Consider the following 24594-nt stretch of genomic DNA (forward strand, 5'->3'; position numbering starts at 1 on the left):
CAACTTCCAGAAAAAATGTCTGGATTTTATTAGCAAATTTAAATTGTAATATTTGAACATAAATTATATTAATATACACAATAAATACAACCTTGTTAATAATCTCTTAACTATCCACGAATGCAAAAAATAAACATTTGTCTTAAGACCACTAAGCATTGCCTGTCTAAATAAATAAATACTCTATAATTTAAAAACTTCTTAGTCAGGGTATAACAAAATTAAATAAAAATCGGACCTTCTTTCAGGTAGAACACTACTGCTTTTGTCCACAAGCGCAGTTAAACTCAAATAAAAATAAAAACTTTTTACCTCGACTGTTATTAATGTATGATTCTGCAAAAAAAATGCATATGCTGCAAATAAAAATAGTTTGAAATGAATAATGTAGAAAATAAATCAAAACATTTTAAATCGATGCAGGTCATCAGCCAATCATGCTACGTGTGTTTGAGGAGAAAAAATGGACCTGCACGTTCAGCAAAAGAAAAAGGGTAAATGTAAGTCTGTGAACCTACTGAAAATAATTCACTTAACAATGGTAGGGTCAATTCTATCCTTACAAGATATGGAAAGACAATCTAAATTACCTATATAATTAAACTCATTATATAATGCAAAAAGGTTGCTTAAAAGCTGGTGGGTACAATTGGAGCATCCTGATAATTTGGTAGTGGTATGTCCCTAACGTCCATATGCAAACCTACGCCCTAGATAAGAAGTCACCCCTCAGGAAGATTATTTTATACACCAGGATCTGATATGTGGAGCCAATATTAATTTGCAGTAAAAGTGTAAGAATTCCTGTAAAAAAATTGAATAATGCAAACACTGAACTTCATTGGATTGCCTATAGCATGTTTATTGAATCACATAAATAGAAAATAATAGCTCCAGAAGTGCCTGAATTTCCTAGACTCTGAAAAAAATCTTATGAATTTAAATAAAAGGTTGCTTAAAAGCTGGTGGGTACAATTGGAGCATCCTGAAAATTTGGTAGTGGTATGTCCCTAACGTCCCTATGCAAACCTACGCCCTAGATAAGAAGTCACCCCTCAGGAAGATTATTTTATACACCAGGATCTGATATGTGTAAGTATTATCTTCATATTATATTTAGATGTCTTTTAAAAATCGACCGATATGTTTTTTTCAAGACCGATACCGATTATTAGTAGTTCAAGGGTCAGAAAACATTTTTGGAGCCAATATTAATTTGCAGTAAAAGTGTAAGAATTCCTGTAAAAAAATTGAATAATGCAAACACCGAACTTCATTGGATTGCCTAAAGCATGTTTATTGAATCACATAAATAGAAAATAATAGCTCCAGAAGTGCCTGAATTTCCTAGACTCTGAAAAAATCTTATAAATTTAAATAAAATGTTAAATAAATAGCTCTCTGAATTTTTTCCACTGAAAATATAGAACCACAAATAAAAAAAAAAACTGGACTAATGGACACACTAATCATATAAATAACAAATATATTAGGCGGAAAACACTCAGGTGACTTGAAGTTCCGCTCTGAGACCCCTAATTTGGCCAAATTTCAAAATTGTCCCACATGCATGTGTGGTACATCATTGGAAAGCTTAAAATCTCAATTTTCTAGGGGAAGAAAATTTTTGAACAGGAGGGCATTAAAAAAAAAAAATTAAACCCCTAAACCCTAACTCGAGGTGAGAGCACGCGAGAGCATGGTATAGACGATTTTAACGAGATATCGCGTATTTACCTCTTTTCGGTCCAAAAACTCCATGTAGCATGTATCACCGAGTGTCAAGACACAGCTGTGAATGGCTACAGCCAGATTTTGGGGGGATTTTATGGGTGAAACATGGTAATATAACAAGGGACGCGATGCAGAAATTGCAGACATCACGGAGTGGTCGAGATTTTCATTTTCATATATTTACCCTTTTTTTCCCTCCAATTTTTCTTTGTTTGGATCGATTATTTATCGTCTAAAATATTGGGGAAAATGCGACAGTAACGGAAAAAAAAAAAAAACACAATTAACCGATGGTTATGAGGTAGATATCCATGATTTATTTAGAAACGCTAATTTTTTCATTGTGATGTAATTTGTTGAAAAGATTCAAATATGCGAGTGAATAATTTTTCAGTTTTTTTTTTTTCTTTTAAATTTTAGACATCAATGATTCTAAGCAAAAAATGACATACATTTCAAATAATAAATACGATTACATACCTTCTTTTTATGGCTAGGTTGAAACAAAAGTGGTTGCGCGACATCTGTAAATGGGGGTTTCCAGGGTAAAACAGACAAATTAAAACTAGTTTCGGACTTAATGCGCTATGAATCTGCCATGGCAGCATGTTGACATAGAGACATATTGTTCTATTAAACACAACAGTTCTTTTGGCTTAAAATACAGCAGTTTATTTTAAAGAGGGGTGCAAGAGCAGAAACTGCTTTTTCAGCCTTGTGTTTTCCGTCATAACCCAGTTTTAAATTGATTTTTTTCATATCTGCCTGTCAGATTAAGAAAAATGCCGATATCTACAGTATAAACGTTAAATTTCCAAATATCGGCACCGATAATCAGCCCAGCCGATAATTGGTCTTTCTCTAGTGTCTTCAATGACTAATTTTATTCATTATCAACAAATTAGCTTAATTCATAACTTGCGAAGTTAGCCAACATTACTGTATATGCTATGTGTGTATTTAGTTATATAGCTACTGTACATACTAATCTATTGTTGAAAACATTCCTGTTATTTTTCCTTTTCCAAGGTGTCATGGCTGCTAGATGCGCAGCTGAAATGGCCTTACAGATGCTGGATGATGGAAAGGCAGTAACTGGGTTGGACTCAAGTCCGAAATTTCTGATGATGAGGACCCGGACTATTGTCAAGGTTGCAGTCATCCACCTGGAAACCCAACTGAACAGGATTAATCTGACTCATAAGATTCCACTTATGGGTCCTCTGAAGAAGAAAGTTTCCAAATCATGGCCAACAGAATGTGTTGGTATGGCTCTTACTGGAGCAAGTTACCGCCCACAGAGCCAAAATATCTTTAGAAGTCAGTCAGGGCTTGCACAAGGGCTTAGCACCACTGTCTCACCAAAAACATGCATGGGAGCTCTTCATTACTGATGATATAATACAAGAGGAGATACAGTCTATTGCTGTTCTGGGTAGATCTTTTTTTCAAAAATGTTAAGTGAAAAATATAGGTATTTCAAACCTGAAATAATTCTTGCGTGGCTCTAAATATAATACTGAATATGATACAAGTGATTATATTTCACCAAAATGCCATAAAAACACATTGATTCTAATATTGGTAATTTTTGACCCACTGATGGACGAGTGTAGGGTCCAATCACTTCTGCATCTGAGCGTAATTATATAATTATATCCAACCGTGCATACAGTATATTTTTTCTTTACAGCAAGAGGTGATATTCTTCAAAATTTCCAGTGAAGTTTGCTTGAAAATTCAGCCAAACAGCCCCTGAGGAAGCAAGAAACACTGCCACTATCAGTTGTCTTCATGCAGTGGGGCAGATGTGATGAAGTCCTGCTTGTGTGTGCCATCACAGTATGGAGGGTTGTTAGTGTATTTGCAACCACACAGCCAAACTGTTGCGTCTTTCTCTGGGACGAAACGTAATGGTGAAAGACCCTGGGCTTTGTTCTTGTGTGCTCCATCACAGAACGGCTGAAAAAAAAAAAAAAAAAAATCACAGAAAATACTCAGTTTATTTTTTGTACAGCACAATTTAACTGACACTTACAGCGCTGGCCAAAAGTCTTGGCACCCCTGCAATTCTGTCAGACAATGCTCAATCTCTCCCAGAAAATGATTGCAATTACAAATGCTTTGGTAGTAATATCTTCATTTATTGTGCTTGCAATGAAAAAATACAAAGAGAAGAGATCTTCAATCTTTTGTTGAAATCTCTCGTCAATTTTTCTTTTCCGTCCACATCTAGGGAGGTTAACCACAGTGCCATGGGCTTTACCCTTTTTGATGACCAGTGTTGTCAGTAACGCGTTACTAAGTAAAAAAGTAAAGAAGAGAATTGAAGAAATAATGAAATAATAATGCTCGTTGTTTCAGTAACGAGCAATCTAACGCGTTAGTTTTTCCAAGCCAGTAATCTGATTAAAGTTAGTTTCCTCAGTAACTGTACGTTACTATTTTGTTTTTGCCTCATACTGTATGTAGAATGAAGAATACTGTAGTCATGTACGAAGAGCATTTGAATAGAAAATACCGCATTTGAGTTTGGGGGTGACATCACATCTCACGTTTTCTCATCGGAAAAAAATGGGTCACGTGCAGTACCATGCTGTATGCGCGCCGTCTGCCACATAGCCTGGCTATCAGGATGCTAACAGTAAAGGAGCCGGAGAGATACAACAAACGGCTGCAATTGCTCACTGGAGATCCAGCCATTACTTCACATATCCTTCCAGTAAAGAAGACAAAAATATCTCCGTGCGTTGCAAACTCTGCGCTGGCTCAGATGAACTGTCGACAGCTATATACTCGACATCCAATTCAACAAGGAAGCACCTGGAATTACAGCACAACGCGTCGCGAAAAAAACTCAAAACAAGACGACAGGTAACGAGACAGCCAGCAACTAGCCTTTAGAATATGTGTAATTATTTACATTTTATAGTTAGAGTTTATAATCGTAGGCGGAGTTTTACATTTGTGGGACTGCGGGGAGAAGCATGTTGAAGACTGAAACGAAAGTCAAAAGTTTGGACACACTTCATAATTTTTGAGTTTTATATATTTTCACTGCTATTGTAAATTCTCACTGAAGACATCAAAACTATGAACGAACATGTGGAATGGCAAAAAAAGTGAAATAACTGAAAACAGGTTTTGTATTCTACATTCTACAAAGTATCCACCTTTGAGGTGTCTCCAAACTTTTGGCCAAGTATTTGATACACTGCCAATGGGTTTTCCCATTCAAATACATCATCATCAAATACACACATCTTGATACTGTTCGAGTTCAATCAGCTGTTGAAGTTGTTGTTGGTAGCGTTTGAAAGCTTAGGTTTAAAGAAATTCTAAATATCCATCTTGCCTCCTCTGGTGTAGTTTTGGCTAAGCAAAGCAAAGGATAGTCTCAAGGTGTTAGTCACATGATCTGTTCGAAAAATGATTTTGACCATTGCTTTACAACTTTTATAGACAACATTTTAATGGCTAGGTCTTTATTTCAAAGGGGAAGTTCAGAATTTTTTACATTGGGCTTCATCTTGGAGTTAGCGGGGATTTAATTAGTCGTTGGACTTTATTTAAACAAATTTCGTGCAGTTTGTCAGTTATTTGTTAGTTTCAAGGCTCCGGGATGGCTAAGCTAGGGCGAGTCAATGGTGGTTGAAATCAACTCCATCGACTAGTTAAACCTCGCTAACTCAAAGATCAAGCCTTATGTGAAAAACTCAATTACACGTGATGAAATTTTTCTGTTATTTTTATGTTGAGGCAGCAAAAGGAGAAAAATTGGTAAAAAGTAACTGATAAGTTACTTTTAAAGTAACTTAGTTACTTTGATAATAAAGTAATCAGTAAAGTAACTAGATTACTTTTTTGAGGTGTAATCAGTAATCAGTAATTAAATTACTTTTTTAAGTAATCCGTGCTAACACTGTTGATGACACTGCGCATGGTAGACACAGGAACATTCAGGGCTTTGGAGATGGACTTGTAGCTTTGAGATTCCTCACAATTTTGCTTCTCAAGTCCTTAGACAGTTATTTGGTATTCTTTCTTTTCTCCATGCTCAATGTGGTACACACAAGGACACAGGTTGAATCAACTTTAATCCATTTTAACTGGCTGCAAGCATTATTTAGTTATTGCCACCACTTGTTGTGTGCCACAGATAAGTAACAGGTGCTGTTAATGACACAAATTAGAGAAGCATCACATGATTTTTTTAAAGGGTGCCAACACTTTTGTCCGGCCCGTTTTTGGGGTGTAAAATGATCATGATTCCATTTTTTTCCCCCCATTCTTTTTTGTGTTTTTTCGTTGCAAGAAAAATAAATGAAGATATTACTACCAAAGCATTTGTAATTCAAATCATTGCCTGGGGGAAATTGAGCATTATCGGACAGAATTGCAGAGGTGCCAATACTTTTGCCCAGCACTTTAAGTAAAAGTACAGATACAGGTGCAAAAAAAAAAAAAAAATACATAAGTAAAAGTACAAGTATCTAAGAAAAAAATAAATCAAGCAAAAGTACAAAAGTACTTGCTTTAAAATTTACAAGATAAAAGTAAAAGTATTTTCTCCCGATGCAAAAATGTAATATACATAAATATTATAAAAAATACATACAGTTTATCGCAAAAGTGAGTACACCCCCGCCTCTGCAGATATTTAAGTATATCTTTTCATGGGACAACACTGACAAAATGACACGATGAAAAGTAGTCTGTGTGCAGCTTATATAATAGATTTAGATATTTATTTATTTATTTATTTCCCCCTCAAAATATAGCCATTAATATCTAAACCCTTGGCAACAAAAGTGAATACACCGCATGGGATCTACCTACATCCCTAAATGTCCAAATTGAGTAATGCTTGTCATTGTCATGACGTTAGGGACATACAGTGGGGCAAATTAGTATTTAGTCAACCACTAATTGTGCAAGTTCTCCCACTTGAAAACATTAGAGAGGCCTGTAATTGTCCACATGGGTTTACCTCAACCATGACAGACAGAATGTGGAAAAAACACCAGAAAATCACAGTGTTTGATTTTTAAATAATTTATTTGCAAATCATGGTGGAAAATAAGTATTTGGTCTATGCCAAAAGTTTTATTTAAAACTGTGCAGAACAGCGAAAACAAGGAATAAGATTGACTGTAAACAGAACCTCCTGTACGATAGTGTGCAGCACCCATCTGAAAGCATGCTGGTCTCACTGTTGGTTTTTACTGGTCAATATCTTGTTCACCTGCCTAATCTTGTTTGTAATCGTGTTGCTGCCTCTGGTGGTCAATGACAGTATAGTTGCACGAGGCTTACAGATTGCGCCAGAGGCATGAAAACGAAACCATCAATTGAAAATGGGAAAAAAAGAAAGAAAAAAAACCTAACGTGTAACGCAGGCCACAGTTTGGAAAATTATGGAGTAAAAAGTACAAATACATGCTGTAAAAAGTAGTGACGATTCCACCACTGGTATTGAAAATTACTAATCACTACAGAAGGGCTAAATATTTTAAGCAATAAACAATATGAGCAAAGCATTTATATTTTCCTTCACATTGAATCTCGTTTATAAGACCATTAATCTCTCTGTTGGACACGAAACTCAGCCTTTGTATCTTTGCAAAGAGTTAAACTCTTTACGTTGCCTTCCCTATGACCCATAACAGCATAAGTGAAATAACAAAAATATGACTAACATGTACATTTTCAACTTATCAATTATGCAATTTTGAATGTACTACGCAGTTGTATTAGAATTACTGTGTATATTTAGTTTTTACCTGTTTCTTGCTGTGCCCGCATGTGCACCAAGCGTAACGCTTTCCACCAATAAGGTCCACTTTGAAAGGCTTCTTGGAGGGGATGACAGGTTTAGGGGGAATTGTGGAGAGCTGGACCTGATGACAATTGTAAAAACCATTAAAAATCTTTTTTTTAACAATTTTACAGAACCCATTTATCAATTTCCCATCTTTCTTATTATAAGGTGAGTGGGAGACTATCCCATCTTACTTTGGATGAAAAAAAAGCCTCATAAATTAGTATATAGTCCTGATATTGGTTAAACAATCAGTCAATTGATTGTACAGTTTTAAATTATATAAATCATTTTTGATTTTTACCGCAATGGTGACATGAAAGCCCAAACCGGATGAGATCTGAGCAGGCTGGTTAAAAAAATCCACCATACACAAATATTTGAAGCAGTGCAGTCAAGAGAAAAGCAACAAGAGAATTTAAAATTGGGAATTTATTTAGTTCATTTCAAGCATAGGTCAACTACTAATGACAATTAAGAGGGGAAATTAATTCCTGACAGTCCCAGCAGATTGCTGTATTATACAGAGCTGGCCAAAAGTACTGGCGCCCCTGCAATTCTGTCAGATAATGCTCAATTTCTCCCAGAAAGTGATTGCAATTACACATGCTTTGGTAGTAATATCTTGATTTATTTTGCTTGCAATGAGAAAACACAAAAGAGAATTAAAAAAAAACAAAACACAACAAACATTTTACACAAAACTCCAAAATAGGCCGGACAAAAGTATTGGCACCCTCAGCCTAATACTTGGTAGCACAACCTATAGAGAAAATAACTGCGAACACCCGCTTCCGGTATCCATCAATGAGATTCTTACAATGCTCTGCTAGAATTTTAGACCATTCTTCTTTGGCTAACTGCTCCAGGTCCCTGAGATTTGAAGGGTGCCTTTGCCAAACTGCCATTTTCAGATCTCTCCACAGGTGATCTCTCGGTTTCAGGTCTGGACTCATTGCTGGCCACTTTAGAAGTCTTCATTGCTTTCTCTCAAACCATTTTCTAGTGCTTTTTGAAGTGTGTTTTGGGTCACTGTCCTGCTGGAAGACCCATGACCTCTGACAGAGACCCAGCTTTCTCACACTGGGCCCTACATTATGCTGCAAAATTTGTTGGTAGTCTTCAGACTTCATAATGCCATGCACACGGTCAAGCAGTCCAGTGCCAGAGGTAGCAGAGCAACCCAAAAACATCAGGGAACCTCCGCCATGTTTGACTGTGGGGACCGTGTTCTTTACTTTGAAGGCCTAATTTTTCCCCCTGTAAAGTCTATTTTTATGCCATTTCCCAAAAAGCTGTACTTTTTCCTCATCTGACCAGAGAACATTCTTCCAAAATGTTTTTGGCTTTCTCTGGTAAGTTTGGGCAAACTCCAGCCTGGCTTTTTTATGTCTCTGGATCCAAAGTGAGGTCTTCCTGGGTATCCTACCATAGAGTCCCTTTTCATCCAGACGCCGACGGATAGTACGGGTTGACATTGTTGTATCCTCGGACTGCAGGACAGCTTGAACTTGTTTGGATGTTAGTTGAGGTTCTTTAGCCACAATCTTTCGTCAAAATTTCTCTTCACTTTTTCTTTTCCTTCCATATCCAGGGAGGTTAGCCACAGTGCCATGGGCTTTACACTTATTGATGACACTGCGAAGCACGGTAGACACAGTAACATTCAGTTCTTTGGAGACTGACTTGTAGCCTTGAGATTGCCCATGCTTCCTCACAATTTCGCTTCTCAAGTCCTCTGACAGTTCTTCTTTCTTTTCTCAATGCTCAATGTGGTACACACAAGGACACAGGACAGAGGTTGAGTCACCTTGAATCCATTTTAACTGGCTGCAAGTGTGATTTAGTCATTGCCACCACCTGTTATGTGCCACAAGTAAGTAACAGGTGATGTTAATCACACAAATTAGAGAAGCATCACATGATTTTTCAAAGGGTGCCAATAAGAGTTTTGTCTAAAATGATACTGATTTCATATTTTTCCCCCATTCTCTTGTGTTTTTTCATAGCAAGCAAAATAAATGAAGACATTACTACCAAAGCATTTGTAATTGCAATCATTTTCTGGGGGAAATTGAGCATTGTCTGACAGAATTGCAGGTGTGTCAATACCTTTGGCCAGCACTGTAGTTGTACATTAAATGTAATGCCTATTGGGTTTTACAGGGCTATATGATTGCAGTAAACTGTGTAAATTCTTCACTAATCATGACACTTGCTCAACGGATCGTTCCCTGACTACAGTAGCCGTGCTGAGGGTGATGAACATTCGTACCATGCAACCATTACAGATTTGTAAACAAGGGATTTGTAAACAACACATAAAAGACTACAATTCACGTCAGAATCCAACAAAATAAGTAATGGTCATGCATTGTTCAGTTTATTTCCAAGTCAGTCAAGAAAACGCAAGACGGAATACGCAATTTAATTTACCTTGAAAGCCATGGTTGTTGTTTCCCGAGATTGTTTCAAAAGTGAAGTAGTCCATCTGTGATTTAATTTGGCCACCAGAGTGTTCATTTTAGCTTGTTTTAACAAGTAGACACTGTCAGTCAAAACCTAGACTCCTCAACGCAACATGACACGCCGTTATCATGATTTAACAGCAAATGAAAAAGGTTGCTTATATATTTACTAAGGCAAAATACGATTCCAATTATCTAACTGTCGTAGACTCGTGTCACCTTTCAACATTAACCCGGTGCAACGAATGGGTCGCTCTTGAAACGTACAAATCGAGCGTCGAACATAGAGCCAATCAGAAGGCTGATAGTTTGAATGACAGGTCAAGAACGTAATGAGAGCGCGAAACATTGCAAGTGGTGGAACGCCCACTGATTTAATTGGTTGATGTTGTTGTGCGGACAGTGGAAGTAGCAGGAAAAACAATCTCAGGTCACACACTCCGTTTTCATTTGAACCACGACAACTACTTTTTGTGAAGAATACATTAAAAAGACTGACCAAGGGCGTAGGTTTGCATTGGGACGGTGGGGACATAACACTACCAACTTTTCAGGATGCTGAAATTATCCCCACCAACTTTCAAGCAACCTTATTTGCAGTATGACTTTAGTTATATAGGTCATTTAGATTGTCTTCCTATATGTTGTGAGGATAGAATTGATCCGACAATTATTAAGTGAATTACAGTACTTTCATTATGTTCAGACTTACATCGACCCCTTTTTACTCGCTGAATGTGCCAGTCCATTTTTGTCCCCTCACGCACGTTTGATTGGCTCATGACTTCAAACCCCCCCACCCACACATTCACAGCCCAACAGAAATACAACATGCCGCCTCCCCCGCCTCCTTCGAAGACGAGGGATATTAGAATGTGGAATGTAATGTAAAAAGACGTCAATATTGTGGAGGTGGGGAACACACCACTAATTTTGCATCTGCTACAGTGCTTCAAGTCAATTTTACTCACTTAGATTTCTTGACATAAGAAAAATAGCTGGCTAAAAATAAGATTAACTGACTTATTTTAAGCAAAAAGTTTGTATATTTAATCTTAAAAGAAAAACTTGTCTGTCAGAAATGTTATTAATGCAAGAATATTGTTCAAAACACGATTTGAAAGCATTTTTTTCTTGATTTAGGTGAAAAAATTACCAACTGTTAGATGTAGGGGCTCAAAACGAATATGCTATTTACTTAAAGTAAGCGGAAGAATGATGCATTAATCTGTTAACTAGCCTTGAACACTCAAAACAAGATGGGAGAAAATATTTGATTAGATTTAACAAAAAAATTTCAGATTAAGACGTTATAAATTTGCAGTGTGAAAGTTAGCATAGGTCAATACAGATTTATTTTTGCATTAATCATTTAGCCTATCAATTAATTTGGTTTCATATTGGTGAGTAGCCGTGGCCCCTGTTTACCAAATATGTTTGATCTTATACATGTCCCATCCCCAGCAAAAAGTGTACATGCAGGTTATGCTGTTATATCGTCCCTACAAATATTGAGACCAAACCTATGCCCTTGCGACTGACCATTTATTTATTTTATTATAAATTTGTTATTATTTCTGGGAAGATTTGTATGACTGGTTATTTCCTAAATTGGCTAAGCTATCTGGTTTCACAAAAGAAAATGTTTTATGTGGTATGTCTGTATTAGAGTCATCGCACGCTCTAGCCATCAACACAATTATAATTCTTGGTGGATTTTTCAGACATAAGAATAAATATTTCAAATCTATTCCAAATTTTAATATTTTCCCACAAAGAATTATTTCATTATTTTTCATTCATTCATTCATCTTTGAAATATATGAAGGGGAAAAATGCTTTGAAACTGTGTAGGATTGTTGAAGAGCTTGAATTGGCTGATACTAGACCCTAAAATTCTTCTTTTACTATTTTTATTATTATTATTATTTTTTTTTATTATAAATTTTCCTCTTTCTCTTTCTACTTATTTTTATTTTACTTAGTTGTTTGTGATTGTAATTTCTGATGTTTGATTCATTATTCCTTAGGCTTGTCTGTTAAAGTTGTTTAACAATGTACCTTGTCACTTATGTTGTACTGTTTGTGTGGTTGTAAAATTAAAAAAGGATGGACACGGGTGTCACTGAGTCCTGAGTAATGTAGATCTAAAAAAAAAAAAACAAAAAACAAAAACAGACTTTTCCCAATTCAAGTTTTGCGTCCAATCTGCTGTTCTAGACTTGAAATGTCCCCCCGAAAAAAAAAAAAAAACATACAATATTCTCGAAAGAGTTACCTTTTTCGTTTATGCATTATGATAATGAATAACAAAATTTAATAAATAAATAAATAAACCTAACGTTTTTTCCCCCTCAAACATTTCTTCTGAATATTTAACTTGTTCTTTTGAGAACAATCTTTACCAAATTCATCTTATTCATATTTTTTATGTTTTAAAAAAAAAAAAAAAAAAAAAAGGTTTTATTAGGTGAATCTGAACACTCAAAACAACATGTAGAAAATTATTTGGCTAAATTTAAGAAAAATTATCCGATGAAGACGTTATAAATTTGCAGTGTAGCAAAAAAAAAAAAAAAAAAAAAAGGTATAACATAGCAGACATGGACTTTATTTTGGTTTGTTACCTTGCCAAAACTGATTTAGACCAATTAATTAATCTACTACAAGAATGCTTCAAAATGCAAAGGGTGAGATTTTGGTTGTAACTAAATTTACAGACTACGATATAAATGAGGGGCCTTACTTATTACTTACCTTACTTACTTATTGTATGTGAGCCTTACTCTTTCTTTCTACCTGGAGGCTGGCATTAATGCAGTAAATTTCACTAGTGGTATTTTCACACTAGAGTGTAGTGTACTTCATTAGGTTTTGTCATCTATTAAAAACTGTACCGGTTTATGACCAGAGTCATAGACTTCATAATGATTGACGGGTCAGATTCCACCTTCACTGTGCAATACCTTTAAGTTGGGGGCCACCCTACAGACTGCTTCAGTCACAGAGTCAACACATGCAGTGAATATCTTTCGTACCATGCATGCATTTTGAAACGTGAAAAAAAATCAATGGGAGAAATTAACCGCTACGGATTAGCATCATTCTTCGACATATTTACGTAAAGTACATGCAAACATCCCAGTTTTTTTTCTTTTTTCCCCGCTTTTAATCAAGAAGCGAGACTCTTTTACGTTCATATCTATAAAGAATTCAGGGATTTAAGCATTTATTCACTAGAATTTTAAACAGAAAAAGCTCTTTGTTTACATATGTCGGCTGCGAATTTCCTTACAGACTAGCCTCATAGTTCGCAACATTAACGTAAAATAAATGCTAACTGCCCGGTTCTCTGCTCTCTTAACCAAGAACCGAGACTGTTTTACATCCATATCTATAAAGAATTCAGGGATTTAAGCATTTGTTCACAAGAATTTTCAACGGAAAAAGCCATTGTAGCAGCCCCCTTATCACAACAATGAGCTAAGATACTAGCACAATTCTTAGACATAGTTACGTAACATAAATGCTAACTGCAATTTTTTTTTTGTCTTTTAACCAAGAATTGAGACTGTTTTACGTCCATGTCTATAAATAATTCAGGGATTAAAGCATTTATTCACATGAATTTTTAGCGGAAAAACTCTGTTTACATATGGACGCCTCATTGAGTAAAAGACAGCATAGCACTTCGACATATTTAAGTAAAATAAATCCTACCTGCACGTTTTTTTGCTTTTAACCAAGAATCGACTGTTTTACGTCCATATCTATAAAGAATTCAGGGATTTAAGCATTTATTCACAAGAATTTTCAACGGAAAAAGCTCTTTGTTTACATATGGGGGCTGCTAATTTCCTTACAGACTAGCCTCATAGTTTACAATATTTACGTAAAATAAATGTTACCTGCACGTTTTTTTTTTTGCTATTAACCAAGAATCAAGACTCTTTTATGTCCATATCTATAAGGAATTCAGGGATTTAAGCATTTATTCACAAGAATTTTCAACGGAAAAAGCCATTGTAGCAGCTCCCTTATCACAACAAAAAGCTAAAAGACTAGCACAATTCTTAGACATAGTTACGTAAAATAAATGTTAACTGCACTGGAATTTAAGCATTTATTCACAAGACTTTTCAACGTAAAAAGCTCTGTTTACATATGGCGGCTGATCATTTTCTTACAGACTAGCCTCATAGTTTGCAATATTTACGTAAAATAAATCCTACCTGGATGTTTTTTTGCTTAGACTCTTTTACGTCCATATCTATAAAGAATTCAGGGATTTAAGCGTTTATTCACAAGAATTTTCAACGTAAAAAGCTCTTTGTCTGTGATTCCACTCGGTCAGCTTTGACGGCCTCACTAACAATGCAGGCCCCCTATTTATTGGCCCGGTGCCCCGTGTCCTGTCAATAAATTATGAAGTCTACACCACAGTATTGTGAAAGCAGATTATTATAAAATGCAAGTTAATTTGTTCTAAACTTGTTTTGTGTATGTTACATAACTTACTAAATTTCTATGGTTACTTTTTCAGTGTATTAATCGCTGAAAACGTCCATGTTCTGACTTCACGGGTTCACAGTGAATAAAACATTCAAAAAGACTTTCTTGATCCTTGAGGTAACTATTTGTCTATTCAGAAATTTTCAAGCACACTTTACTATTTCTTTATATATATATATATATATATATATATATATATATACAAAGTCTAGAAGTGACTACAGACCCTTGATTTTTTAAAAATTTTCAACTCGTGAAAAATGTCCATGGTATCTGCATTATTACTCAACAACACGCTAGTTTCCAAAAATCAGGAACAGATATTCACAAGTGACGATAACAAAGTTCCACACATGATAAAAATACAGTACAATGGATCTTAATTAAAAAAAAAAAATAAAAAAAAAAGTGTCATTAAGCGTGAAGGTACTTCATAACCACTCTTCTTACTCTGTCTCCTTCCCCCTCATGGCTTTCCATGAAATGTTCATTGTCCTGTACGGGAGGCTGTGAGTCGTCTTCACCTTGTTTTGTTCCTGAAACGCAGTACTCATCCATAGTCTCATTCCTGGCTTCACAAAAATTGTGAAGGACAAAGCAGGAGTAAATGACCCAAGGCAGGTCATTCAAGTTTAAGTTCATCGGCTTATTTTTAAGAGCAGCAAATCTGGCCTTGAGGCGGGCAAAAGCACATTCAATCACTTGATGTGCCCTACACAAACAGCGGCCAAAGTGCTGTTCCTCAGGTGTGGCGCCACCGTTTGAATATTCCTTCAGCAGGTAAGGCAGCAGAGGGTAGGCAGGGTCAGCAACAAGAAACATTGGTATGCCATCCTCGTCATCCACAATCTGTTTTTTCAGGGCAGGAATCTTGCCGCTTTTAAAAGACATGTTCAAACTGGATTTGGCAAAGACACGAGCCTTGTGCACACTCCCAGGCCATTTGATCGCAACATCCATGAATCTGTGCTTGTAGTCGCAGGCGGCTTGTACATGAAGCGTATATTTGCCTTTCCAGTTGATGTAGTCCTTGGCGTTGGCAGAAGGCTGCTTGATTTCAATATGTGTAGTGTCAACTGCTCCGAGGCAATGTGGCATGCCGTGGGCATCGTGAAAGCCCACGAGTAGATCCTCAGCCTCGGGTTCAGTAAAAGGCAGCTTGATGTATTTCGGACCGAGACGAATGGCGATAGCATTGCACGTCTCCCTCATAAAGACGGATACGGACTCCCGAGCCACACCGAAGGCGTCAGCAGTCTTTTGTAGACATTCTCCGTCCACAAGATAATGAAGCGTTAACGCCACCCTCTTTAAAGAACTCACCGGCTCCCTCATTACTGTGGTCTGCCGTTCGATATACGGCCGCAGGTCTTCGCTCAGGGCTAAAACAGACGCCCGGGACATGCGAAAATGATCCTTCCATTCATTCTCCTCAACGGCGCCACTAATAAAGTTGTCCCACCAACAGCTGGTCCTGCCAGGTTTCACCCAAAACCTTCGTCGTCTTTTCGCCCTTCTGATTCTTCCTCGCGGTAGACTTAACAACACCCGGCGTATATTGTTCTGCAACTCTACTTGATGCTGACGGTGGTATAGGAGCAGCAGAAGATTTTGATGAAGAAGCCCCAACATGTTAAGGAGATTCTGCATCAATAAAGCAACGCGGTGATCCGCCATTGTTGTTGTGTACGTTGACGGAATTATCACACAGTCACGCGAGAACTGGAAGACCGCTGCAAGTGGCCCATAGGTAATATGTACAAGGTTAGACGTACAATGTGATGTGTGAGCCAATAGAGACGAGCGTCGTCACTTGTCGGCCATTTTGCGTCAGAGCAATTCGAACAGCAATATTGTAAATGGAGAGTGCACTTTGAAATTATGGAGGACCAGGAGTGCAAAAAATTTAAAAAATAAATACACAATTAAATAAGTAATTAATTGTGTCATTAAAATGCTTCTATTTCAATATTTATTTCAATGTTTGAAATACATATTGTATAATATTTTAATAATAAATATTTCAGTGTTTGAAATAAATATTGAAATGGGAGCATTTTAATGCCACTTTTAATTATTTTTTTAATTGTATATTTATTTATCCAATTTTTGCACTCTGGTCCTCCACACAGAGCAAGAGTGCAAGAATGAAATAAAAAGTGAAATTAATAAATAATGAAATAAATTAAAATAGAAATAAATAAATATATATTGGAATACATAAAAATGGAAATAAAATAAATAAAAATGGAAATAAAATTGAAGTAAATAAATAAAAAATGAATAAATATAAATTGAAATAAATAAATATAAATCGGAATAAATAAATAGTAAAAAAAAAATCAAAATAAAGATTGAAATAAATAAATGTTGAAATAAATATTGAAATAAATAAATATTGAAATAAGAGCATTTTAACGACAGTTTTCATTATTTATTTGTGTATTTATTTATTTAATTTTTGCACGATTACACCTATTTTCAAACAGTGCTTTTTCATAAACGACAGAGATTTAGTAATCTTACAGCATGCTTAAGGAAATTATATATATATATATATATATATATATATATATATATGTATATATATTTTTTAAATATGAACGTTCATTTGGTTTGTTATGAACCAATGCAATGCAATTTAAGGAATTTGTAATGCAATAATGACCAATCAAAACAACATACAGTGCTGGCCAAAATTATTTGCACCCCTGCAATTCTGTCAGATAATGGTCACTTTCTCCCAGAAAATGATTGCAATTACAAATGTTTTGGTAGTAATATCTTCATAAATTTTTTTTTTGCAATGAAAAAGCACAAAAGAGAATGGAAAAAAAAAAATCATTATCATTTTACACAAAACTTCAAAAATTGCCCAGACAAATGTATTGACACCCTTTGAGAAATCATGTGATGCTTCTCTAATTTGTTTAATTATTAGCATTTGTTACCTACCTGTGGCGCATAACAGGGGGTGACAATAACTAAATCACACTTGCAGCCAGTTAAAATGGATTAAAGTCTGACTTCCGGGTCGCGAATGGAATAGACGTGGATTTTGCGAGCTCCCATCCACCGCTACACATTTTCGCTTTTTCAAGCCTCATATACCCTTTTTGTTTGTTTGTTTGTTCTTTATGAACTTGATGACTGCTTGACTGTTTGCTGATTTCAGCCTAAAGGATTTTAAACATGGCAACAAAAGCAACCAGAAAGAAGGGAGACACGCCGGCCCAAGCCTTACACGAGGATGGCATGGAAGCTCTTACGAAGCTACTCGAAGAGCATAAGACTGCACTTTCTGCAGAATTTAAATCGGCCATCGCACCGCTGGAGGCAAAACTGGACGTCGTGCAGACGACTATTATTGATCACGGGCACCGCATCTCCTCACTCGAGGCGAATGCCCACGAGCTAAGCGAAAAAATGGTGGCGCTTGAAGCCAAATGCGCGGCTATGGAAGACGGCTACAACAAGCTAAGAACCAGAACCATCGACCTTGAGTCACGTAGCCGCCGTAATAATTTAAGAATAGTCGGCCTCCCAGAGTCGATTGAAGGCACTCAGCCCACAGTGTTTTTTTCCGAACTACTGAAGGAAATCATCGGCGAAGAGACTCTCTTGGATGCCCCGGAGCTCGATCGGGCTCATAGACTTCTTGTAGCTAAGCCAGCGCCAGGATCCAAGCCCAGAACGGTGATAGCACGCGTCCACCACTACCAGACCAAGGCACTGATTATACGGGAAGCCCGAAATAGGAGAGGCAAGCTTTTCTACCGAGGAACACCGGTTGCCATCTACGATGACTATTGCCCTGAAGTGGTGGAACAACGCCGGGCTTACCGGGAGGTGATGTCGAGGCTGTATCAACAAGGCTACAAACCAGCGCTCCTATATCCAGCCAGGCTGCGGATCTCGACCAAGGACGGGAGGAAAAAGTTCTTCACTTCTGTGGGTGAGGCCACAACATTCTCGAAAGCTCACCGTGACAATGCGGCAGGAGCCTCGGCTGGAGAGTAGTGGTAAACGCTATTATTTCAGTTGATCTTCGTGTTGACTTTTGACTGCCTCCTGATGTTGCGTTAGCATATCGAGCTAACGGTGTCAGCCACAGTGTTTAATTAGGTCACTTTTTTTCTTCTTTTTTTTTTTTTTTTTCAATTTTTATTATTATTATTCATTTCTATTTTTTTTCCTTTCGGAACAATTGGCTGACACGCCGATCCTTAATTTATTCTAGGTATGGCGTTCCTCTGTTTGCATTTACTACTTGAAGGACGGCTCTTATGCCAACAATTCAGCCCGGCTGATGCTTTTATTGTTATTACTAGTATAATTTATCTTCCCTACAGCTTTTCATGCTGGGCAGAATAATTAGTTATGTGGGGACTTCGAATTTAGGGGCACTGTTGCATATATGGGAGTGGGAATGAGGTTAAATGAATAGGAAGTTCATGTATAGTATAGGTGAAGTTAGGAAGAGCTTGCAACTCACTGTTGCTATCTGTATAGGGGGTTTTTGGAAGTTTTTTTTTTTTTTTTTTCCTTTTTCTGTGTTTTCTTTCCTTAAATGGGTTGGGGAATTGGGAGGGAGGAGCAGTTTTTCATGCTCTAAATTTGGCACTTTAAGGGCTTCTATTTTTTTTGAAATTATGTGGCAGTGCTATCGCAGGTTGTCTACACTATATTATGTCAGTACCTATATACTCTGCAGATTAGACAATATATGAACGGGGATCTTAATGTTGTAAGCTGGAATGTCAAGGGCCTAAATCATCCAATTAAAAGAAAGAAGGTATTTAATCATCTAAAGCAGTTTAAACCAGACATTGTCTTCTTACAGGAGACACACGTACGGGCGTCCGAGCACCTCAGGCTTATGGCGGGATGGGCAGGGCAGCACTTTCACTCTACATTTGAGGCCAAGGCAAGGGGGGTCTCTATATTGGTTGCCAAACATATACACTTTGAACCAGACAACATCACATCCGACCCAAATGGGAGATACATAATCGTTTCCGGGAAACTATTTAATACAAAAATTATCCTAGCTAATGTTTACGCGCCGAATACGGATGATGTCTGCTTCTTTGACAACTTTTTCCCCCTACTTAATGGATTAGATACACATTATTTAGTGCTGGGGGGGGACTTTAATTGCTGGCTGGACCAGAGTCTTGACCGCTCCTCTAGCAGAACAGGAGTAGCCAGTAGATCTGCATCATGCATTCAGTCATTCCTTACTGAATTTGGGATGTCAGATATATGGCGGTTTCTTAACCCTAAAGAAAAACAGTTCTCCTTTTTTTCCAGTGTTCACCACACTTACACTAGAATTGACTATTTTTTTATTGATAGCAGACTTATCCCTACGGTCAACTCCTGCACATACCAAGCCATTGTCATATCCGACCACGCCCCTATTGTGATGTTAATGTCATTTCCTGACATTCCCCGGCCTCTGAGGCACTGGCGTTTCAACCCTGTTTTACTTTCAAACCCCCAGTTTGTCAATTACATAAAAGAACACATTACCCTCTTCTTTGAAATTAATTGTACAGCTGGTATATCCCCACTTCTGGTTTGGGACACATTTAAGGCATATATAAGAGGGCAAATTATTTCATTTACTGCAAGTCTGAGGAAGCAATCGCAAAAGGACCAATTAGATTTGATATCAAAAATTCAGGAGATTGATCATCAGTATGCTCGTGATCAAACCCCAGAGCTACTTAACCAACGTTTAGAATTGAAAACAAAGCTGGACCTCCTCACCACGTACCAAACAGAAAACCTCCTTTTGAAAAATAAAAGCGTGTACTATGAGAACAGTGAAAAGACTGGGAAATTGCTAGCTAACCAATTAAAAGGCCAAAAAGCAAAACAATTTATAACACGTATTCAAACAGACAATGGCGATATTACTCTCAATCCTACTGAAATAAATGACACCTTTAAAAATTTTTTCTCCCGGCTTTATACCTCGCAATTTGACAAGAACGCTGGTGATGATGATGATGCAACTATTGCGGCCTTTCTTGATCCTTTACCCATCCCAAACATCCCACCAACATTACTGGGGAAAATGGAGGGTCCGGTGTCCCAGGTGGAGATAACCCGGGCTATTGCATCCATGCAATCTGCAAAGACGCCGGGTCCTGATGGCCTATCGTCAGACTTCTTTAAGACATTCTCAGCACTACTCTCGCCGCACCTTGTCGCGGTCTTCTCTGAGTCTCTCAGGCTTGGCTCACTCCCTCAGTCTATGTATGAGGCTCGTATAACTCTCATTGCTAAAAAAGGAAAGGATCCCACACTCTGTGCTTCATATAGACCAATCTCTTTGTTGAATACAGATGCAAAAATTTTTGCCAAGGCAATGGCACACCGGTTAGAGGAAGTTGCCCCCTTAGTCATAGCACAGGATCAGACTGGTTTCATTAAAAATCGACACTCCTTCTTTAATACCCGCCGGCTATTTAACATTTTATACTCAAGCCCGAGTAATATTCCTGAATGTGTAGTCTCACTTGATGCTGAAAAGGCGTTTGATCGGGTCGAGTGGAAGTACCTGTTTAAGGTCCTGGACAAGTTCGGACTCAGTCCAACACTTGTAGCATTGATAAAATTGTTATACGTCTCTCCCATTGCAAGAGTTCAAACAAATAATATAAGCTCTCAGCCCTTTCCATTGGGTCGTGGAACCCGCCAGGGCTGTCCACTAAGTCCCATCCTTTTTGACCTGGCAATTGAACCGCTCGCAATTGCACTTCGGAACAACCAGGATATTTCTGGTATTTGGAGAGGGGGTACTGAGCATAAGGTATCTCTGTACGCAGATGACCTCCTTCTGTATGTGTCAGATCCCGATACCTCTCTTCCAGCTGCTCTCTCATTGCTTGAGCAATTTAGCTCAGTGTCCGGATACAAGATCAATATATCTAAGAGTCAAATACTTCCAGTTAATAGAGAAGCCTCGGATTTGGACCATAGCAGCACCCCGTTTATAATTGAAGAGAGACAGTTTACATATCTGGGAGTGGTTGTTACACGGAAATTCAAAAATCTACTAAAAGATAACTTTACTGTTCTTTTAGATCAGGTTAGAACAACATTATCACAGTGGTCTCCTTTAACATTAACGCTTGCCGGACGCATAAACTCAATAAAAATGAACATACTTCCGAAATTTACGTATTTATTCCAGAATGTTCCAGTACTGGTTCCAAAATCCTTTTTTGCTTCTTTAGATGCCATTGTTTCCTCTTACATATGGCAAGGCAAAAGGCCTCGGGTCAGTAAAGTTATACTACAGAGACCCAAGAAGGACGGCGGTATGGGGCTCCCGGACTTTCGCCACTACTATTGGGCGGCCAATATTCGTTGCATCGCTTTCTGGACTCACTTTTTCCTTCAACTGGATGGCCCGGGCTGGACGTCTTTGGAGCTAGACTCCTGTGAGAACATCTCCCTTCCCGCACTTCTTGCGGCACCACTCGACTGTCATATTACAAACTCATTAAATCCAGTGGTACGCCATACCCTTCGGATATGGATCCAGTTTAGGAGATTCTTTAACTACAAACTATTCTCTCTCCTGAGTCCGATTGCCGCCAACCACCTTTTCATTCCCTCTTCCTCTGATTATAACTTTAGGATATGGCATGATAAGGGTATCAAGTCGTTTGCCGACATGTTTCAAGAGGGACAGTTTGTTTCATTTGCCCAACTGACTGAGAAATATAACCTGCCCAAGACCCACTTTTTTCGTTATCTGCAAGTCAGGCATTATGTCAGCTCCAATGTGCCCAATTTCCCTTTACTACCCAGCGCCAATCCTATCGACCGTTATCTTTCCTTTGATCCACTTCCCAAAGGTGCGCTGTCGAAGCTCTATAAATATATATCCTTGTCAGTGGGTTCAGCGACTGAGAAGGTAAGAGTGGCTTGGGAACAAGATTTGGGGCACATCCCTGATAATCTGTGGGATTCCATACTGTCTTCTATACATAAATCATCAATCTGTGCTAGGCACTGCCTTCTCCAGTTTAAGGTGGTGCATAGAGCTCACATGTCCAAAGCTAAGCTTTCCAGTTTTTATCCGAACATAACATCTGCCTGTGATAAATGCAAATTGGGGGAAGCTACATTGATACACATGTACTGGCTGTGCCCCAAATTGCAGAAATTCTGGTACGATGTTTTCCAAACTCTGTCCACAATAATAAATAAGAATATTAGCATCAATCCTATCCTTGCTTTGTTTGGTATGTTTGGTGAAGATAATGGTCACTTGTCCCTCAAAGAACACCGCTTGGTCACTTTTGCCTTGCTTTTGGCCAGACGCACAATTTTATTAAGATGGAAGGGTACTGCCCTGCCAACGCTTGACCAATGGCTTCGTGACGTGATGTCTTGCCTCAAATTAGAAATGCTGCGCCTCTCCATGGCTAAGTCAAGGAGAAGTTTTCATATGACGTGGGACCCTTTTCTGGATTATTTCCACAACACTCAAACAAAGCCTAAATCTACGCCTAGATCTATGGTATGAGCTATGCCTAGATGTGCGGAGATGGCCCTCGAGTCGCTGTAAAGGCCAAGATATTAACATATACATACAGGTACATTAATACAACAGCCTTGATTTGTGATGCACTGCGAGTATCCCACTATTGCTATGTATGGTTTGCCTAAATAATATAACTACACAGGACAGTTGGGGTTGTGGGTGGGTGGTTGGTTTTGTGTTTCGTTAATTTTATATTTTGTTGTACATTTCCATGACTATTTTGTTTGTAATTTTCCATTTGTCTATATACATTTGAATAAAAATATTTGAAAGAAAAAAAATGGATTAAAGTTGACTCAACCTCTCTATTGTGTCCTTGTGTGTACAATGAGCATGGAGAAAAGAAAGAAGACCAAAGAACTGTCTGAGAACTTGAGAAGCAAAACTGTGAGGAAGCATGTGCATCTCAAGGCTACAAGTCCATCTGCAAAGACCTGAATGTTCCTGTGTCTACTGTGCGTGGAGTCATCAATGAGTGTAAAGCCGTTGGCACTATGGCTAACCTCCGTAGATATGGTCGGAAAAGAAAAATTGATGAAAGGTTTCAACAAAAGATTGTGCGAATGGTGGATAAAGAACCTCGACTAACATCCAAACAAGTTCAAGCTGTCCTGCAGTCCGAGGGTACAACAGTGTCGACCCGTACTAACCGTTGGCATCTGAATGAAAAGGGACTCTATGGTAGAATACCCAGGAAGACCCTACTTCTGACCCAGAGACATAAAAAAGCCAGGCTGGAGTTTGCCAAAACTTATTTGAGAAAGCCAAAAACGTTTTAGAAGAATGTTCTCCTGTCAGATGAAAAAAAAAGTAGAGCTTACTGGGATAAGGCATCAACATAGCGTTTACAGGAAAAAAAAAAACCGAGGCCTTCAAATAAAAGAACACGGTCCCCACAGTCAAACACGGCAGAGGATCCCTGATGTTTTGGGGTTGCTTTGCTACCTCTGGCACTGGACTGCTTGACCGTGTGCATGGCATTATGAAGTCTGAAGACTACCAACAAATTTTGCAGCGTAATTATAGGGACCAGTAATAGAAAGCTGGGGCTCGCTCAGAGGTCATGGGTTTTCCAGCAGGACAATGACCCAAAAAAACACTTGAAAAAGCACTAGAAAATGGTTTGAGAGAAAGCACTGGATACTTCTAAAGTGGCCAGCAATGAGTCCAGACCTGAATCCCAAAGAACACCTGTGGAGATATCTGAAAATGGCAGTTTGAAGAAGGCACCCTTCAAATCTCAGAGACCTGGAGCAGTTGGCTAAAGAATTGTCTAAAATTCCAGCAGAGCATTGTAACAATCTTATTGATGGATACCGGAAGTGGTTGTTTACAGTTATTTTGTCTAAAGGTTATGCTACCAAGTATTAGGCTGAGGGTGCCGATACTTTTGTCCAGCCCATTTTTTTGTGTAAAATGATAATGATTTTTCTTTTTTTTCCCATTGCAAGCAAAATAAATGAAGATATTACTACCAAAGCATTTGTAAG

The 24594-nt window shown here is 37.9% G+C and overlaps 2 protein-coding genes across 2 annotated transcripts; both read right to left on the minus strand.

The window, feature by feature from the left end:
• Nucleotides 1–843: 843 nt before the first annotated feature.
• LOC130920434 (CDGSH iron-sulfur domain-containing protein 3, mitochondrial-like) lies at nucleotides 844–10793 on the minus strand. Its single transcript, XM_057843655.1, has 3 exons — nucleotides 9992–10793; nucleotides 7518–7634; nucleotides 844–3696 (listed from the first exon to the last, which is right to left on the minus strand). Exons 1-3 carry the CDS (start codon nucleotides 10076–10078, stop codon nucleotides 3517–3519), a joined length of 384 nt encoding a protein of 127 aa, XP_057699638.1. The 5' UTR covers nucleotides 10079–10793; the 3' UTR covers nucleotides 844–3516.
• Nucleotides 10794–12527: 1734 nt separating this feature from the next.
• LOC130920564 (putative nuclease HARBI1) lies at nucleotides 12528–16247 on the minus strand. Its single transcript, XM_057843876.1, has one exon. It carries the CDS (start codon nucleotides 16210–16212, stop codon nucleotides 14950–14952), a length of 1263 nt encoding a protein of 420 aa, XP_057699859.1. The 5' UTR covers nucleotides 16213–16247; the 3' UTR covers nucleotides 12528–14949.
• Nucleotides 16248–24594: the final 8347 nt, after the last annotated feature.

This window comes from Corythoichthys intestinalis, chromosome 8, assembly GCF_030265065.1.
Source record: "Corythoichthys intestinalis isolate RoL2023-P3 chromosome 8, ASM3026506v1, whole genome shotgun sequence".
Lineage (NCBI taxonomy): Eukaryota > Metazoa > Chordata > Actinopteri > Syngnathiformes > Syngnathidae > Corythoichthys > Corythoichthys intestinalis.

Excerpts from the sequence above, each read along its gene's own strand:
- LOC130920434 (XM_057843655.1), bottom strand. The coding sequence starts at position 10,078 with ATGAACACTCTGGTGGCCAAATTAAATCACAGATGGACTACTTCACTT. Across the intron at positions 7,635-9,991 it reads CAACAACCATGGCTTTCAAG|GTCCAGCTCTCCACAATTCC; the intron begins GTAAATTAAATT and ends AATTGTCATCAG. Across the intron at positions 3,697-7,517 it reads GCGGGCACAGCAAGAAACAG|CCGTTCTGTGATGGAGCACA; the intron begins GTAAAAACTAAA and ends TTTTTTTTTCAG.
- LOC130920564 (XM_057843876.1), bottom strand. The coding sequence starts at position 16,212 with ATGGCGGATCACCGCGTTGCTTTATTGATGCAGAATCTCCTTAACATG.